The following is a 20,398-nucleotide window of genomic DNA, read 5'->3' as shown; positions in this document are numbered from 1 at the left end:
AAATAATGCTTACAGGCTTAGGAATCCTCAATAGCAACAGATCAATGCCTTAAAAAAAAAGCGTTATATCATAAAGTCAAGATGTAAATGCGTGGTGCCTTCAGGCAATACACAGCCTGACTGTATGTGTTGTAAATCTGAATGATTAGGTCATGCCAAAAAAGCTCTTAAGCTTTCAAATTCCCTTAAGCTTTGGAAAATGTGTAATGTTTCGTAAAAAACACCGATTGCTTTCAGAGCGTTACCCTATCACATTATGACACTGAACAAGAGGGAAGATATTTTTGCTTTCTTTAGTTCTCTCATCAGTGTCTGAAGTTGAAAGCTAGCTGGCTGTAGCATCTAACAGTGTCCAAGCTGTCAGGAGCGAGGTGTTTTAATTCTAAGGTTTAGGGGTTGAAAACGTAAAGCTAGGTGTCAAGGCCACAGTCGATACGGTTCAAGCTTTCATCTGGCAATTAGCCGACTACTGGATTGACAGTCTCTCTGCCTCACCTGGCTGTTCTTTCCCCTCAAGTTAACATGTCAGTCTCTCCTTCCCTGCTAATAACAGATGTTCACAGATGGCTAGTATGTGTGCTCTTCAATGTCAGACCCATTCGGTTAACCTCTGGTCAGGGCGGGGTTAAAGACAGACTTATCAATGTTATTAAGACCTTCTGGTGTTGTTTACTTCGAGAAGGCAGAGATGGGCCTGTCAGCGGGTCCTTACTTGTTCAACTTAACACCATTTGTACATTTCAATGCATTCCTCAGAGATCAGAAACACATCTAGTCTTTTATGTATAAATTTGAACACTTTGAACCAAAGATCAACAGAAAGGGATAGCTCGCCCAAAAATGAAGAAATACTGACATCATTTAATCATACTCATACTGTTCCAAACCCATATAACTTTCTTTCTTTTTTTTTTGTTATCTAAAAAAAACAACAACATCAATTCAATTCCTGTCAAACAATTTTCAAGGCAAGATTTTTAGTGTGAAAGGGGACTAAGGAATGTCCAAAAAGGCACACTGTAATAGACTTTTAAATCTTCTAAAGCCATACAATTTTGGCATAAGTTGGTATGAGGAACAGACTGAAATTGAGGTTATTCACTAAAAACAATGGCTTGAAAATCTTGCTTGAAATTCAGTAAAGGAGCAGTTTGGACATTTCGCTATAAATATCTCCTTTTGTGTCTAGTGGAACAAAGAAAGTCATACAGGTTTTTGAAAGGCATAAGGGTGGGTAAATGATACCAGACTTTTTCAATTGTCTGTGAACTATACCTTGAAAATAATAATGTGACAAAAAGAGGTGTAGGAAGCAGAAGTATTCATAATTAACCTTGATTTTGTGCTTTCTGAGCTGACAAATTACATAACTAAACTGTTATAACTGCCAGTTGTCAAGGGGGTTTAGCAAGTACTGTAGTATTTTCTTTCAATGACAACCACTGAGCAAGTTTTCCATCATCCAGCGCAAGGTAATAAAAGGAAGGCTTCTTTGTTTTATTGAAGTTCTCAGACTATTGTACTGTACCTCCCAAGGCGGCGCACTCATGTTGCATCATTGTCAAACCAGGCATTTGAAACTTTGTAAATTATAAAATCTTGACAGATCTGAAATAATCAAAGCATCATATCTGCACCATTCTGCTCTGACATATTATCCTCTTTGTTGCAACCAGCTGTAAAAAAAATATGCCTTCTAAATAAACATGATCTAATTATAGACATTATTGCAAGGGCCTTGGGTGCCTAGCGAAAACAACGCAGTTATACCACAGAGAGCAGCGAGTCAACAGTTCAGCGGTGCAGATGGAAAGAAACGAGGCTTTTATTAAATATTCTGCGCACAAACAACATACGGAATTGAGCTGGGAGTGAGCCTACGCTTTCACACAAAAGTATATCTCATGAACTAAATGAAAAACAATGACCTGACCTTCAATAGCACTTGCTCACCTCAAATGGTCCAACCCTCTTTCTGACAGACAGTGGCAGCAATTCTCCAAGGGCATGTTACCATCTCATTCTGACCTATAGGGCAAAACTCTCGTCAACCATTTTGGGTTTCTATTTGCTCGCTGCAGACTAGTGAAGGCTGGAACAGAGAGAATGTTGGAAATGAAACATAAAAACAATGACAATGGCACGTTTGTCGTTTGGTTTCAGGTAACAGAAAAACAATTTGTCAGCACACTTCTGGAAAGACCACATCCATTAAAGATATGTGTATTAAACAATCATATTACAGCACGTGAAACGATACGCTATGCTCCATTAAATAAACAAGTCTTTGAGCCTGCCCTACGTAATGTGGTTACGCTCGCATATCTAGTTATCAAATTTATTCCACTCTATCATTTTTAATGTGCTGCTTTAAGGCATCTGAGGTGAAGACAGACCGTGTGCTAAGCTGTCTGAATTCTCCTCTGAGTACCTGCCAGCATATTTATTACAGCTGTACCCTTGCAATACAATATGTATATACTGCATATATGCAAAAATTTGAAAAATTGTGGTGTGGTAAACATATGCATACTGACAGTGCAATAATCAATCTGTGGCAAATTATTAATATACTACTACTATAGAAGTGAGTGTTTTTGGAACAGCATTGCTAATTTGACAGTGGACAATGACACGGCATATCAAGAGAGAACTATGATTCTGACAACATAACTTTAAAAATATATTTTCTATTTAGTTTTCTTTAATAGGAACCCTTAAATTGATTTACATGTATTTCCGATTTAGTAAGATCAGAGTCATGTACTTTTGCAAATTTGTGCGCCCACACATGCAGTACCATCTGTGCATTTGTGTGACGCACATGCAAATTCACATGCATGTTTCCAGTAGCATATAGAATACACCCATAGCTTAATACAGACTCAATTATTCACTCCTCTCTGGCTAACTGGAAAACACACAATCACTTCCTTTTACACATAGCTAAACTGTCATGTCTTGGCACCTGTTTCTGTTAAGATGATATTTAGTTGTTTTCTCTACGGTAACAAACCTACACCCTCATTTATTTACTTAAAGGGATAGTTCACCCAAAAAAATTATGTCATTAATTACTCGCCCTCGCAGCTCAAAAACTTTAATTACTCAAAATTGCAGGGCTGTGTTTACAAGCAGAGGAAGTGGTGCTCTCGTGAACACGCGTCGGAGACTGATACTGTTTATTTGACTGATAAGAAATTGTTGAATAAAGTTGCTATTTCGTCTTTTTGGCACACAAAAAGTATTCTCGTCGCTTCATAAAATTAAGGTTGAACCACTGTAGTCGCATGGACTATTTTAACGATGTAAATATTATATATATATAATATCAGAAATCCGTAAATGTAATATTTTGTGTTGTTGTTGATTTGCTTTATTTTTTTTAAGCATTTCTTTTGTCGATGGTGGTGTTTTTTATTTTATTTTTCTATATATGTGGTGAAGCCAACACACCTCACCAGGAATCAACACAACACATAATTTGTGGCTGAATGACCTCACCATACCATTGTGTTCCTGAAATGCCCATTACCTGCACCATAAGCCCTTATATTCAATCTCAGCTCCTGTCATGACCAGACAAGTGCGCCGTCTGTGTCATCTCATTAGCCTGGGCTCTCCACAAGTACCAGTGCAGCAGAGCAGTTTCTCCAATGTTTCTTTGGTCTGCAATCCAATTGGTTGAAGGGGAAAGAGATGGAAATGGAGGCAGAAAGGTGTAGCATATGTAAATATAGGCTTGTATACTTTTTTTAAGAGCACAGGTTCACTGTGAGGAAAGTATTAAATGAGCACATTTGAGGGTGTTCTCTCAGAAAGTGATAGAGGAGACACCTTGTTCCAGGTTTGGCATTAAACAGGGTCACTCAGATCACAGATCCAAGAGCTAGTGTCACTCAAAAGTTCTTACTACCGTAAGCTCTCACTGGCACACTTTTCAATTACAGATACAGCTCATCTCATCATGTACAGCCGTTGAAATGTTCCATCAAAAATATGATGTACAGCTGTACTTCCCCAAGTGTCCTTACATGCCGCTCCATCTTGTATGAAGTTTCTAATCATAAAACCACGGCTTTTGGCAGGTTAAAAGCAATCCACAAGAACCTAATTTTAAAACATCTGCTTTGTAAGGACAGACAGACAGACAGACAGACAGACAGACAGACAGACAGACAGACAGACAGACAGACAGACAGACAGACAGACAGACAGACAGACAGACAGACTACCACTTCAGGAATCTTCAGAAACACTCCAAAACAATACAACATCTTATCAGTCGGCATCCGAGTTTGGGTTTCACTTAATACACATCACAGATTCACTGTGGAAAAAACACAATGTCAAGAACAAAACCCTTTAATCTTTAGAATTTCAAGCTTCATTCTCACTCTCTTATTTGAGGAAAATAAGAGAGACTGTTCATTAGTAAGCTTTTAGTCCAAGTTTATGCAAACGAGCTAACATAAGCAGCCCGTTATTCTTGATTATCTCCTTGAAAGTTTGCATAGTTTTTGACTTGAATAGCATTCATGAATTCTTCAAAGTTGTGTGAATAAGGGGAGGATGTCAAGGTCGACAAGTGAAGATTGCGGCAAATTGAGAAGATGATGAACTGTGGCTCGTAAAGGCAAGGGAAAAAATACACTCAGCTGAAGTACCCAGTGAGTGGAGGTGGGAAGTGTCCATTAGAGATCCCTGTGTGGGTCACTCTCCTCTTCTTACACACTCGGTACATTTTACACTTCAAATCCATCCCTGACATTAGAGATCAATACAAGCAGAACAGATAGTTGGCTATGCTGTTAGATGTTTTATAGGGTTCTTCATTGTTCTAAAGTGCCACAAGTAAAGCATGGATAATGAAGCTGGTATGCAGTTCAGACTACTACGAATTAAGCCAGAAAAACAGATTCAAAAACGTGGGGCTCTACTTCTAATGGGCATCATAAATGACCACATCTTTATCATCCACTGTCAAATTTTACTGTAAAACAAATGCTAATCTATTGTCAAAAATATCAACACTACCGTTTTTGTTTTTTAAAGAAATTGAAATTCATCAATGATGCATTAAATGAATCAAAAGTGACAGTAAATAATATTTACATTTATAATATTACAAAAAAAGTATATTACAGATTTAAATATAAAAAACAGCAAATATACTAAATTAGTAGACAATACTGTAAATGCAGTTTTGGCATAAGAGATTCATTGCAAAACTATTTAATATATATATATATATATATTGTCACGGATTCACCCAACGACACACCCCAACCAGCTTCAACCCAACACACCTGGTCCCGATCGCAATCACCGGAGTTCTGAGTTACTACACCTGCACCTCAACATTTACCACACCAGCTCTGCATATAAACCCCAGTCAGCCTACAGCTCATTGTCAGGTCTCGTCGTTTGACGCCAGTGACTCCCCGGTTCCTAACACTTCTGTCTGGTTCCAGGATACCCTTCGCAAGTATTATACTTCTACACTAACCTCTCTGTGTGTGTGTTCCAAGCAGCCTCTGTGTGCGGTGGTTCTCCGGGATTCTCCAAAACCGCCTCTCTGTGTATTCCAGTATACTTCTCGGATCTCTAACCAGGACTCCAGTGGTCTGATATTCCATATATCTCAGAGACAGTATCCATTCCCAGCTTCCATTCCAAGTTACAAAACTACATCAGTTCCAGTATTCAACCTGCGTTCCCCTGTGTGGATCTCGAAGCCCTTCCTGACCGTATTCAGGAGTTGCATACAGTGTCTAAATAAAACCTGTTAACGTCATTCTCTGTGTCTTCATCCTTGCAGTAGTGTGACATATATATTACTGACCCCCCAAACAAACTTATTTGTCTCAAGTAAGTTCATCTGATGTAGTCTTCTCAAAAAAGGGGGCAACTAGATCTGTGAGTAAAGTATCATTGTTTTTCACAAGGGAATAGTAGACCCAAAAATGAAAGGTACGTCATCATTTACTCTCTGTCTTTCTTCTGTAGAACATAAAATAAGGTTATTGTTTTGTTTTGTTTTTTGACAGAATTATAATTTTTTGGGGTGAAATATGCTTTTAATTATTTAATTTAGCTCAAAATTATTTTACATTTTTTTATATAAAAAAGCACAAGGTATCTAAGGGAAATAAGGACTTGACTCTTATTCTTTTCCTTCCAATACATCTTTTACATATTTTTTTCTGTAAAATATGCACATTTGTATGAAGAGAAATGGACTGAATTCTATAGTGTCAAAGTTCACCAGAGAAAAAATGATCACTCTAAACGTGACTTCACACAAAACACGACTAACTAACTGCAACAAAACGACTTAAAATCTATATTAATTCATAATATGAATATGATACATCCCTGTAAATCCCCATGCTTTGTGCATAAACTATTCAGATAATGTACGCAGATCGAACAATCTCCTGACCCTGGCTAGACAGGGAATTCATTTGCTAGTCATTTCAGACACTCTTTCTTAAAACGGATATGGTTGGCTAACAAAAGATATGCTGGATCTGCTAGAGATTTTAGAAACACAAGGGCTTTGACATTGAACTTCTTAACAAAGAGAGTCCATCAAGATTCACCTAGGCACCTCATTTTATTTTAAGTGAACAAAGGAGACTGACAATGAAAATCCCCTTGAAAAAGCTGTAAAATAACTTTTTCATATAATAATGTCAAATGTGTCGGAGCTGTAGTGAAGTGCATGCATTCTCACTGACTGCGTCATGTTGCAGCGCTGCTGCTGCTGCCTGCACTATATGCCTTATAACTTAAAAGCCAAACCATAAAACAACATGTTAAAAAGTAGAATGTTTCTAGAATTATAACTACCAATGTGGGCAATTTAATTGACTATGTGCTCGATTTTATATGCAAACAAGCATGCATGCAAGTATATTTGCATTGCTTGAGGGTTTCAAATCATTAGCTACCCTCCAGCTATAGCTGCACATAACTGCTAAAATGCTGCATCTATTTACCTGCTAAAACTACTGAAGTGATCGTAAAACCTGTGTAGAATAATAATAATTGTAGCCCCGGGTGCTGAACAAGCCATTATGAACAATAAAAGTTAAATATAAGTAAGTGTCACAGCAAACAGTAATTACCTTAGAAACCTTTCATCATCAGTCATTAAATCGCTGAATTCTTTTTTTTTTTTTTTAAGATTCATGATGTCTTTTTTTCCTGTTTGCTCAAAGAACTACTGGTAGCAACACGTGGCGTGTCATACATTATACCAGCAGCCTGTTAATGCAACTGCACTTTCCTTCAAAATAAAGTTTGCAGAAGCCAAGCTCACTCTGTTTGCTTGTCCTGTGCATGGCCCTGCTGACAACACGTGAGTGTGCATAACTATCTTCAATTCCTCTGCGAATACCTCAAGGCTTTGCGTTCTCATATGCAGGCCCTCGAAACACAGTGTCATCCTTGGGATGATTCAAGGAGTGACCGATCAAAATTCTTCACCGTGTCTCCTGGATTTTATTCTTTAAAGGGATGTTGTTCAAAGTCATCATGGACTATTTTCTCCTGAAAGCTCTGTGTTGTTCCACATAATCTGAGAAAGTAGTTTCTGTTGTTGAGGGAAACTGAAGGGACTCAAAGGCTAACGACATTGAAAATCAAACAGCAGTGCAAACTGTGAACTGTGACAGAAAGCAAAATAATTTGCTTGTAATGTTTCTACTTCAATGTCTGTACTTACATGCTCAATCGTCCTCCCCTTGTTAAATAAACAACAAGGGATTCAAAGGCATTTAATTTTTCCAATTGTTATGATTCAGTCAAAACAACGGCATTTCCTAAGACAACTATAATCACACTGTGCAAACACCATGGAGCTGTTTGTTAGAAACAAAAAATTAACATACATCGATTGTGACAGAGATGGGACTCGAAGCCAATGCTTGCGATTGTAAACTAAAAGATCATTTACATTTGATTCTTTTCAGATGTAGTTGGGTAGAATTGCTGTTTCTCTCCTGAGGTGGAAGCGTAATGTCACCACTCTTCAAGGCATCCTTTAAGCACCAGCTCGTGTTGCCATGGAAACCATTCATTGCCACACAATCTTCCTGTGCTGTCTCGCAGAACCTTCCTCACAAACACACAGTAAATCTCACCTCTAAATCCTGGATTTCACTGAGAGAGAGAGTCGAAACATGGATCATTTTATCTTATTGTATTTGCTTTACTTCAGTACACCCCTATAGGAGAGGTCAGACAACATAATCAATTATAATCTCCTATTTACTTTATAAAGTATAATAATAGTACAGCTTAAAAGTTAAGAGGCAATACATTAAAAAATGAATGCGTTTAGCAAGGATTCATCAATTTGGTCATCAAAAATGACTTTTTCTAAACAAATGCTGTTCTTTTAAACATTAAGCAGCACAACTGTTTTCAACATTGATAATAACAAGAAAATGTTTCTTGAGCAGCAAATCAGCATATGAGAATGATTTCTGAAGGATCATGTGACACTGAAGACTGGAGTAATGATGCAGAAAATTAATCTTTGCATCACAGGAATCAATTGCATATAAAAATATATAAAAATAAAAAGAATATATATTTTTTAATTGTACTACTATTTCACAATATTACTGTTTTACTGTATTTTTCACAATATTACTGTTTTACTTTATTTTTCACCACATAAATGCAGCCTTGGTGAGCTTTCGTAAAAACTTTTGAATTCCACTTTTGAAACTTTCGTAAATTCCAGCAGTGACATCATAACTCATTACATCACAAACTGCTTCACGATTCCTGTGAAAAACAGTAGTGAAGACGACATAAACCATCGCAAAAAAACAGTGATGAAAACAGAAAATAAGGATGAAGATGCTTCAATATGTTTACTAAAAACTGGTTTATCATGAATCATCTTCAAGGATCCATTCTTTTCAAATCAATGATATGCGTTAGCCAATACTACAATCAAACAAAAGCCAGCTAAAGCAAATAAATAATTTTTTTTTTTACCTAGATAGGATTTCAAATTTCATAATTAGGTTTTAAAACACGTGGAGGCAAGTGTAAGCATTGTCTGCACTCGTCTGAATGAAAACCTTTTCTACAAAGCCTCTTCTGTGTGATTCCTAGCCAAAAATCAATTAAATGGGAAACACAGTCTAAAACTAAAACTTTAATTCTACAGACTTTCCCTTTCGGGAAACCCATTGCCATAGTCTGCCCCTGGAAGTTATTAAAAGCAAAAGAGGTCTTTGGTGTATCCTCGTTTAGAGAGCTAAGTAAATGTGTGTGTGCAAGAGCAAGTGAAAGTGTGTGAGTGTGTTTGTGAATGCATTTGTAGACCGTACCAATTACCCTAATGTATCCAATTAAAAATAGCTTGTTCAAAGACTAGTGGCGGCTCTGTAAAGACTGCATTTATAATCAGGAAACAAGACCACAGAGCGAAGGGAGGGACGTGCAAACACCTTAGGCAACATTTATAACACTGACTTGAAATTACTCCTCATGATCATTCCAATCAATCTTATGCAAACAAAGAGCCTTTGGAGGAGGTAGAGGCTGAAGGAACAGAGGAGACGATCTAGCAAGAGTGAGATTTATGAAGTTAAGGCAAGGTGTAGTCTGTCTGAAAGTAATGAAAAAGCACTGAGTCCAATGTGAATTGCTAAAGCAAAAAGGACACCAGAAAGAATATATGATGGTTTGCAAACAGGTTTCCCCTGCCAACGATTGGACGGAAACAGTAGTCCCACCCCAATCTCATGCCAGATCAGAAACTAATGGCTTATTTCACTGCATATTTCTTGTTCATTCCTATTTCTACTGTACAGTATGTGTTCTGGGACCCTACACAATAAACATTGAGTTTGGTCAGTATATAAGCGAACCGATTAAGCGGGAAAAAAAAACTTGAGACTGGTTTCAAACATTAAATCCAATATATTCATAATAAAAAGTTTTTTTTTTTTTTTAAGTTTCCCAGTTTCCAAAAACCTAGAAAATTATATGTTGGCCTATATAAAGACCAGCAGGTTTCTGCGTGCTATTTTTGAGTTTTTTATGCACTCTAAAGCACTGAGCTTATTTGAAATCTGTAGGCTAAGTATTAAAATCCTGACTACTGAGAATAAGAGACTGCTATGTAAAATGCAGTCACATCTGAACATTGTTAACAAACTGAAATCTGGTTGCCTCTGCATGCTGACACTATTTTTTAGACTCTAAGGATTTCTAGTTATAAATATGCAGGTCATTATGCATTCAAATATCACTGTATGCTGATCAAACTGTGCTATTCCCAGGTGTAACCTTTTTATAAGTTTGCAAGATTGTGTAAGCAAAAATTACATCAGAAATATTTTTATAAAGTATAATAAATATTGAAATTAGAATATGTGTCTATCATATATGTATATTTTTTATATACACAAATAAATGCAATGGCGTAGCAATCACTAAAACTAGGAGGCAATGTCAATGTCGCACATTATAGCCTACCTTTAAAGTCACTATTGAGCAAAATACTCTTTTTTTCTTTTTAAAAAAAGATCTGCCATTTCCCCATGTTGACTTCCTGTCTAATATTTTTTTCCAGACACCCCTAAAGTGAGAAACAACATGACATATTTGACAATGCTATGGCAGTGCCATATAAACAGTCAACCCCAGCACAAATGTCAGACCTATTCTATGACAGCCACAGACACTTCACACTATATCTGATTGCCTAGAAATGACTTATACAACTGTCCACTCTATGCTTCTTTTTGCACCTCAGAGTGAGCGGCAGACATGCATATAGTGTTCAGGACCATGGACAGCGGCCAGCGAAGATGCTTGTGATAAATGCTGAACACACAGTATTTCCCCCACACAGTATTCAGTTCTTTAAATTACAGTTAAAGGTAGGGTTGGTAATCCTGTTCAGAAACATTTTTTTTTATACTGGGTGAAATGGTCCTTCCATTCTGATAGTAGTCAATACATTATGTGTTCAGAAAAAGGAATGAAACAAATCTGACCTCTGTAGCAGCTGTAGGACAGTAAAAACTCTGACCAATCACTGCCATTCGGTGCGAATGTAAAGAACCAATCAGATGCCTCCATGTCTCGTGCCCGAGCACCACTGCGTGCACAGCAGTGATGCGCGGGTCAATGTATATAAACAACCCGCACCCGACCGACGTTTTCAACTAACCCGCCCGCAACTCGGACCGCAAAAAAAAAAGAAAGAAAATATTGTACCCGACCCGCGTTTTTTAAAGTAGCTATAGTAAATGCTCATCGCGTCATGGGCCATAGATGGAGGAACTAGGGGTGCGCATTTTTCAGAATGCTGTATGATATAGCCTAGTGTTTTATAATAAAGGCTTGATTTATTCATTTATTTAGTTTCATTTTCTTAACAATTAAGATGCTGCATGTGTTTATCCAGTCTAGTCGAAGTGTGCGTTTCTCCCCTGACTTTCCCAACAAAAATCCCACCCCCTCTCAGCAATAGGCAACATAAAACTGACATTACTGAGCTATATGCGTTTAAAAGTAGCCTATTAAAATGGCACAATGGCATTGCTCAGTTCAACGCGTTGGGAAATCGGGCATTTTGTCCCGCGTCAGCTTTTATTCAAAAGTTAATAACGCGCTCAACATTCAAAAGGTAAATAAGGATTTCCCACTTTCATCTGCAGACTGCTCGTGCGTCATCCTCGCGCATTCAGACAATAAAGTGTAGACCTATGTATTTCATAGAACATTGTGTCTAGTACTATATAAATTACAAAGGTAAACGACCCGACCGACCGCGACCCGAATATCATTAAAAATATTTTTGGATGACTCGTAACCGCGGGCGCAGGCACCCGCTCATTTTGGATCAACCCGCGCATCACTGGACATGCAGCTGACTCCAAATGTGGATGCGCGTTCATGTTTGTGGGGGGGCGTAGCTTTGGACGGAGCACTGACAGGAGGGGGCGGAGCTTAGAAGATGTGCCACTTTCAAATCTGGCTAGCTCTCCAACATTACCTACTCTAGCTTTAAAGCAATCAAAACAAAAGTTCGATTTTTTTTTTTAAACATCACAAGAATTGGGAAGATCAAGAATATGTGTCCACTATATATTAATGGCTAATTCTGCATGGCCATATTCTAACTTAAAAACTACCTTACTAACTATTAACAAGCAGTAATTGGGAGTTTACTGAGGCAAACTTCATAGTTAATAGTGAGAATTGGACCCTAAACTAAAGTGTGACCATATAGATAGATAGATAGATAGATAGATAGATAGATAGATAGATAGATAGATAGATAGATAGATAGATAGATAGATAGATAGATAGATAGATAGATAGATAGATAGATAGATAGATAGATAGATAGATAGATATTGTCACACTTTATGGATGGATGGATGGATGGATGGATATTCATTTTTTTACTAAAAAAAATATGGGAGAGTTTATATACCCCATTTGACACACACACACACACACACACACACACACACACGCAGAGAGAAACAAACAAACAAAAAAATGATGTATGTCTATTTAGTTGCTCTTTTAAATTAAAAAGTGCATGTAAATGTTTAACTTATTTAATTAACATGTTTAAAAGCATGGGGATGGCATAATGATTGTTTTGAACAAGTAGATCTAATTATCACAGAAAAAAAAATGTGTGCACAAAAACAATTCAAAATGTGCAATAATTAATTGTGGTAATCCAACTCCAGTTCAATGTCCATCCCAACTCATAAAAACTGCACACTTTGGCACGAAGGCACACAGTTTAGTGATACAGAATGTTGCATATTTAAACTACTATTTCTTCTGGTTTACAGCAGACACTTATGGAATATCAAAGTTCTTCAACTTTGTTTATATTATATCAAAAGCACTGAGTTACAGATGTTGAAACAAAATGTGTAACAATACTCACTGTTCTCCAATGTTGTAAACATTAATAAAACACTGGAGGATGAGACTGCTTGACAAACTTGTGAAAAATAAATTTGAGACACACGAACAATAACTATCTATCAATATATCTATCAATGGAAATAAATAAAAGCATGCATTTCCATGCATTTTTTTGCTGTGGTTGTTTGCTTGCTTTTATTTTTTTTAAGAGTTAACAACAGGTGAAGCTATGGCACAAACTTCACACAAGTTTACACAAGAATGTTTTCTCACAAGAATGTAACCCAGTGACCACTTAGTCTCTATAGGATCACAGCTATATGTCACGCATGTTCATAATTATAACAACTGTTTGCATGTCTCATCCTGCCAAACAAACCTCATGCTTCCTATAACGAAAATGACACATATCTGCAGCTTACCGCGAATTATTCCTGACGAAAAACATAATGGAACTGACCTATTTGAGTTTCTGCACTAGGCCTGCATCTGATATTTCAGTTTATAATCACAATAGTTTATCACAATCAAGTATATATCTTCAATAAAAAGTTAAATTGCTTATAAATAGCAGCACTCACCCAATACAAAGTACGGGAGCTCGGTATTTTCCAAGTCATCAACAACGACTATTTCGCCCGGAAAATCGTTCCTGACGGAGAATAACAGCTTGGGCTCGGAGGCCGACGGGCTGTGCATGATGCTCAGGTCGTTCTCTCGCAAAAACGGCAAAGCGGATACCGTAACGCTTTTCATTTTGCACTCCATGTCTTGAGACTGATCTTCTTCGCCGTTCAGACATTTCACCCCAGCGGAATTGAAGATGACAGTCCAGAGAACGCCGATAAGCAGACCGGAGTGTGGTAGTAGCATCTTGCCGGAGACTGAAGCGGTTGTCAGGCTGCGGCAGTCGGTCAGCGGCACACTGGGAGCTGGAGGAGGAGGAGGACCGGGGAATGCGCTAGCAACACACTAATCTAGATGTTTGCGTGAAAATACACGATAGAGGCAGGGTTTAAGATTCAGATATTCTTCATCCAAAGGCTAAATATTCTTGTTGTCATCATAACACGACTCGGCTTAGTGATGACAGCGAGAGAGGCGGAACAGTGCAGCAACGGAGCCCGTTATTGGGCTTCTCCACCTCAAGCCATTAATAACGATTTTTCTTGTTGCAGTGGATAACCATTAGCAAGAGCTACATACAATAGTCCTGTAACACTTTTAAAACTGACTATTGTTTGCCATTATTTCTACTTTATCCATGCAAATGCCCTCATATCCTCGAGTTTGTTGTTTTATCAAGTCAAAATACTTTATTTTTTTCTTCTGTTTTTGAAATTTAACGCAATTCTATAGACTAAATAATTTGAAACATTTGTTGCCTATTTTATAATTTATTCTCTGATTTACATTACACATTAAATAGCTAAAACATAAAAAAAAATGTGTTTAGATAAAGTCATGAATGTAAAGAAAAATAAATATTCCTCTGTATAACCTCCCGATTGAGGAAAAAAATATAAAAATCAGTCTAATGTAGTTTGCTGGTCGTTGGTTTGTTTTATAGAGGTTCTGTATAGCTGGTCAGACAACACGATTAAACCATAGTCCATCTTAAACCATCTGAACCACCCTAAACTGTTTAAAGCTGGGGCTTTTTCGGCAGGGCTATTGGATATAGGCTAGGCATACAATGAAAATATCTAAAAGATTTAGCAGGATATTACATGTACTAGACATCTTTACAATTTAGGAGAGGGGGTGGGAGGTGTTAAAGTAGACATACCTATACTGTGTCAACATTATAAAGTACTTTTACAGTAAACTGTCTACCTATGTTTAAAAATATATAAAACAGTATTTGGGCATTCATTGAAAAGCATTTATTGAAATTATATATTATTAACAAACTTTTTTTATTGATTGAAATGGATACGGTTATTCTTTCTGTATCGCACACTGAAAATAAATGCAAAATATGAGCATCAGTAGAGAATGTGAGAGTACATTTTGTAGTTCACTGACCACTGAGGAAAGAAGAGCAGAACTGAAGCCAACAGCAGCTGCAAGCTCTGGAAGAAGGAAGAAAGGAAGAAAGAGAGGAAAAAAGAAGCAGGGCAGTCTGCCCCAAAGAATGATCTCCCTGTGTAATCTTGAGCTTATTCCAGCACTGAAGCAAGGCTTTAGCAAAGTGTGAAGCACTTTTGTGATGAAAGGGCACAGTACTCATTTCAGCTTTGACCTGCTCAATAATTGAACTTTGAGGGCGTTCGGGGGAGAGAGGGGTATCGACACACTTGTGGTCCCATTGCTGTGATATCCTGCTCTCTTTTAGGGTTCTTTCTGCAACACTCGCTAAGCTATTACTGCTTGTGGTTTACACATATCTAAAAGGCAACTGGCATAGTGACCAGTAAAAATGGCATAATCACATTATTCTGCATCAATATTATATTCTAAAAAGGCAGATTATATGATTATTCGAGATGCTGATGATAATAATAATAATTATTATAGTATTAGTATTAAAAAATAATATGTAAAAAGAGAATATCACAGCAATGGCACTCAATTTCAATAAAATATAATATAATATAATATAATATAATATAATATAATATAATATAATATAATATAATATAATACAATACAATATAATATACACACACATACAGACATAATTGTATATACCGGTATACATATTTATATAAATAATAATAAACAGTGATAATACAATTACTATTATAGTATTAATCTTGGTAAATTATACTCTCTCTGTTTGTTTATATTAAATAGATAAGTGATCCTATTTAAATTGTAGCTAAAAAATTGGAGCACGTATAAGGATGTTTTGAGGAATCTAACTAAACATGACACAAATTATTGGCCCTTTACTGGCATTGGCAGCAATCCTGGTAGGCAAATGTGTGCACAGATGACTGGAATGCCCCCATAAATGGAAGTACAGTCCCATCTTTAAATAAAAGAAAAAAGAAAAGACAAAAAAAATTGTCCGGATTGTTACTCTGAATAGACCAAGGTCTGTTATGGCAACTACACGGTTTTAGGTATAAACATAACACAACACATATAATGGCCTTCAAATGAGCATCATATCCAATCCAATGAAAATATTCCTAAACTGCTCAAGGAATTAGCAACCAAGACATATTTTTAAAAAGTGACACCTTTTCAAAATCCTAGTTTCTTGGTAGAGCAAATTGAAAAGCAAATTTTGAACTGCATGTGCTGGGGTTTATAATAGTGACAGAAAATCATGCTCTACGGTGAAAGGAATATACCACTGAGAATGTTCCTGAGACACTAGATTTCATGAAAAATACAGTGTTTTACTAGAACAGGATACCATGAATTAAGCCTTCAAAAGTTAAGAACATCTTTGTGACATGAGGAATGTTATGCATTGCCATCTTCTGTGTTCTGCATTGTTCTGCATTTGTGGCCCATGATAGCCATGGCAACCTCATGCAAGCCATGTTAGATTTAGAAAACAATATTTCCACATGTTTTCTGTAAGGCTTAACAGCAGACTATATCTGACATGCCAAATTATCACTGAGGGATTTGCAACCTTAGGATATCCAGCATATTGTTCTTATCCTTAATAAAATGTCCTTGCATTTAAAAAATGGTGTGAAGCAGGGATTAGACATAAGCTTCTTTTCTAAAAGCACATCATACTCTACATCACAATGTACAACAGCACACCATGTCCACATCTATGCAGATTCTTTTAAAATGTCAAATACAAGCTTCTTATTGGTTGTCGAGGCACGTACATACTATCAAACATCCTCAAATGTCTTAAAAAAAGTTCACAAAGGAAGAAACTGGAAAGGGTTTTTAGCCAAGCAATTAGAACTTCATAAACTTGTGCTAGCCATTTCTCAATTACGGCTGCAAAGTGTTTCCCGCTGAGTTGAACAGCTCACAAAATGATCTTCAAACAGTATGACTGCACTTTAATAGAGGACAGACAATAGTTCTGGAAAATAGCACTCGATGAAAGATTATGTTCAAGTACTGCTGGAAAATTAAAGATCACGTATTTGGTTAGATTTAGCAATCTCAAAATAATTCTCATATATGAAAATCATTAGTACATACATAAAAAGATATTTATTATGTTCAGTGGCTCTTATTCTTAAGCTAACAGCCATGCTTAAGCCTTTAAACTACTGTATGTTCCATGAAACATATTCCTTATAGTACATTGCTTCTAAGAGACGTTCTACTACAGACACCATACTCTGTAACTCGTGTAATTTATCTACTGTAGGTGTCTTTCCAGCCATGCATAAGCAGTAATACAGGCCAGATGTTTGACAAAATGAGGGACTTTCCTCCCCTCATGTAAAGGTGTTACACCTTCACCAATTAGCTGGAGAAAAACAAAAAGCGCTGCATAAGATTGTGCTGAGACAGCCCACACAAGAAACTATGGAGTGGTGTTGTAAAATTCAAGAGGTGAAGATTTGAAATTGCTGTCCTAGAATTGATAAGTTTTAAGTTTTTTTGTACTGTGTAAATGAGTTAATGTATAAAAGCCATGATGTTTGGGTGTTACATTTAATACAGGTATCTGGTCTTGTGTTTTGAGTATCATTCATTACACATACTTGTTTGACATGTTTGACATTCTTCAAATTCAGACAAATATTCCACGTCTGATATATTTATTTTGTCAATATGAGCTTTGACTATTTCAACACAAACACTTGCACTACAATTCTTAATCTACAATAATTGTATTTTTATTAGATGATTGATGATTGATTGATTGATTGGATTGATTGATTGATTGATTGATTGATTGATTGATTGATTGATTGATTGATTGATTGATTGATTGATTGATTGATGTCCCGCTTCTACTCACTCATGTTTTTTATTTTATATTGCCAGTTTTCCAGTCAGTTATGTTGTGCATGCAGAAAACTGGAAAATAAATATATGAATAATTTGATATATCCAAAGTCAGTCACAGAAGATCATGCGATTGGCATGAACTGCAATTACCTTTTTCAGTACAAATGAATTTGTATGCTAGCAAAAAATATGTAATTCTGTAGTCTAATGTTATTTGATTCAAATTTATGATGAAAATATTATTAGACTCGTATGCTTGTAAACAACAACAGTTTGTTCATGGGTTAACAAGAGATTTCGAATTAGATTTATTCCCTATGAGTCAAAGCAATATCCCTGACATATGCTGATCGCATTCATTCAGGTTGTAAATGCTAAAGATCAGTGTCATGACATTAGCACAATTAGATTACTCCATATTCATCTCTCAAATGTTCAACAAATATCATTTATCTCCTATGCATCTGTGAAGTAACGCTCAGCCAAACAAGTCTTGATGCAAAAGAGACACAAAGAGACAGAAAAGACATCAGGAGGTCTCGTCCAGACTGACTGTGGATGTCCGCCAGGTTTCTCTCCAGAGATTGTGCCCTCTGAGTGTTTTTTTTATATGTCAACGTCACAAGACAAATAGCGACAGGGACTATCTGCCCCCTCAGCCCCAAAGATGAATCACCCTTGTTGTCCAGTTTGCCAGTCTCCAAATGTAGTCTGGGCCATGATCTCACTGGCAAACGCTGCCATGGATTGACCTTCTACTCAAGGTAATGATTACCCCCTTGAGCATGCGGCAGCTGGCAAGGTAATGCATTGTTGGCACGTAAAAGTGATGCTGCAAGAACCAGAAGGAGAGCAGGAGACTCGTGTACCCTAGAGTTTGACCATCTGTGGCCTATTGGTCGTCATTAAGGTTTCTAATTTGAGACGACTGGGGAATAAACCAAAGCAGGGCTGAAAATGTCATTACCTGACTCCTAGTGAGGTGTCCTCCCATATTTACATATTTATACACCTTAATTGTCTTTGCCTCACTGCAGTGACATTGAAGCGGTGAAAACTGGACCATTATCTATTCCAGGTATAACATTTGATGAAAAGCCAGAGCCATTAATGTGATAATATAACCCTGTACACTGAGACGGACCAGTGCGCTTCAAATAGAAAGGAGTTAACGTTGTAGAATATTATTGTGACTGTTGTTTTGAAGGCCCAGTCACGTTAACAATCTCTTAATTAGAGCCTGAAACTGCCACTCAAAGCTTTTTATGTCTTCTGTAGACTTATCTTGTGGTTACTTTTAAAAGTAACATTTTAGAATACACGTCAAAAAGTACTTTCCAACAATTAGCATATTAAACAGCTAAAAATGGGGGGGGGGGGGCTATTATTTTCAGTAAGTTAAAGTTTGTTCATGGTTTTAGCATCAAAGTCATGATTGCAAGAAAACTGTATTCTGTACTGTATTCTAGCAAATATATGGAAAGTTGGGGAACACAGCCCAGCATACTCATTCATTTCTTATAAATAAATATAGACTACCGTTCAAAAGTTTGGGATTGTCACAAACGCGAGGAAAAGAATCTATTTGCAGCAGTGTCAATATATTTATTAAACAAAGCTCAAAATACTCAGAAACAGGAGCAGAACAACCGTAATATCACAATGAGAACTGACAAAGAACCGAATGAAACACAAGGTTTATAGGGATAGTTTACCCAAAAATGAAAATTCTGTCGTCATTTACTCACCCTCAAGTTGTTCCAAACATGAATTTCTTTCTTCTGCTGAACACATAAGAAAATATTGTGAAGAATGTCGGTATCTAAACAGTTGATGAGCCACATTGACTTCAATAGTATTTTTCTTTCTTTCTCCATTCTACAACATAATTAAGTAGCACACCTGTTTTCAACATTATGCACAAAATCAGCATATTGGAATACTATCTGAAGGATCATGTGACAGAAGACTGGAGTAATGGATGCTGAAAATTCAGCTTAGCCATCCCACAGCAATAAATAAACGGTTCCTGTGGAATAAATCTAATCTATAAATGTTGATGACTCACTTACTTAAAGGGTACCCCGATTAGTGCAGCATGTTGGCCTTATAAGATTAAATTGGGCGTCAGCTATAAAAAGGTGATACAAAAAAACTCCAAATGTTTTTGTTTTTATTAAAAAAAGCCGAAAATCCGTTCACCCGTAGGCCGCCATATTTATTTACGTCGCAATGCATTCTGGGTAATGACGTGTATAGGTTGTTGCCAGTTGTAGCCTAGCCGCTCTAGCAGCTTCGGTTATTTGTTTTCCAACGTACCGGCTAGCTAGCTACGTTTTGACAGGTAGATGAACACGTCTGCCGTTCAGCCTTTTCGGTTTGAACCCGAGCGCACCATAGGCTTAAATCAGAAGAATAACGCGGAAGACGATAGTCGCACTCAAGATTATCAGAGAGTTGAGGAAGCGAGAGTAGGGCGAAACAGATGCTGTCTGTGCGGCTACTGCTTGCCCATGCCAAGCGAGAACGAGAGCGTTAGCTGTAAAGAGCTCCACTTTTTGTCAGCAGC

General features: G+C 37.0%; 1 protein-coding gene across 5 annotated transcripts in view; it reads right to left on the bottom strand.

Moving 5' to 3' along the window:
- Positions 1-20,398, bottom strand: part of astn1 (astrotactin 1) — a 246,091-nt gene that overhangs the window by 195,591 nt on the left and 30,102 nt on the right. For 3 of the 5 annotated variants that reach the window (XM_079612594.1, XM_079612596.1, XM_079612597.1), the window contains exon 1: positions 13,518-14,027. The exons of 1 other annotated variant lie outside the window; for it this stretch is intronic. In XM_079612594.1, coding sequence (XP_079468720.1) covers positions 13,518-13,809 — 292 coding nt within the window. In that variant the 5' untranslated portion in view covers positions 13,810-14,027. Of the gene's footprint in view, positions 1-13,517; positions 14,048-20,398 lie in introns of those variants that run through there. One more of the 5 variants, XM_079612595.1, reaches the window with a different exon arrangement.

The sequence above is a fragment of the Phoxinus phoxinus genome, assembly GCF_949152265.1.
Source record: "Phoxinus phoxinus genome assembly, chromosome: 5".
Taxonomy (NCBI): domain Eukaryota; kingdom Metazoa; phylum Chordata; class Actinopteri; order Cypriniformes; family Leuciscidae; genus Phoxinus; species Phoxinus phoxinus.
Note: the sequence above shows the minus strand (reverse complement) of the source record. Positions and strands in the feature narration are given on the sequence as shown.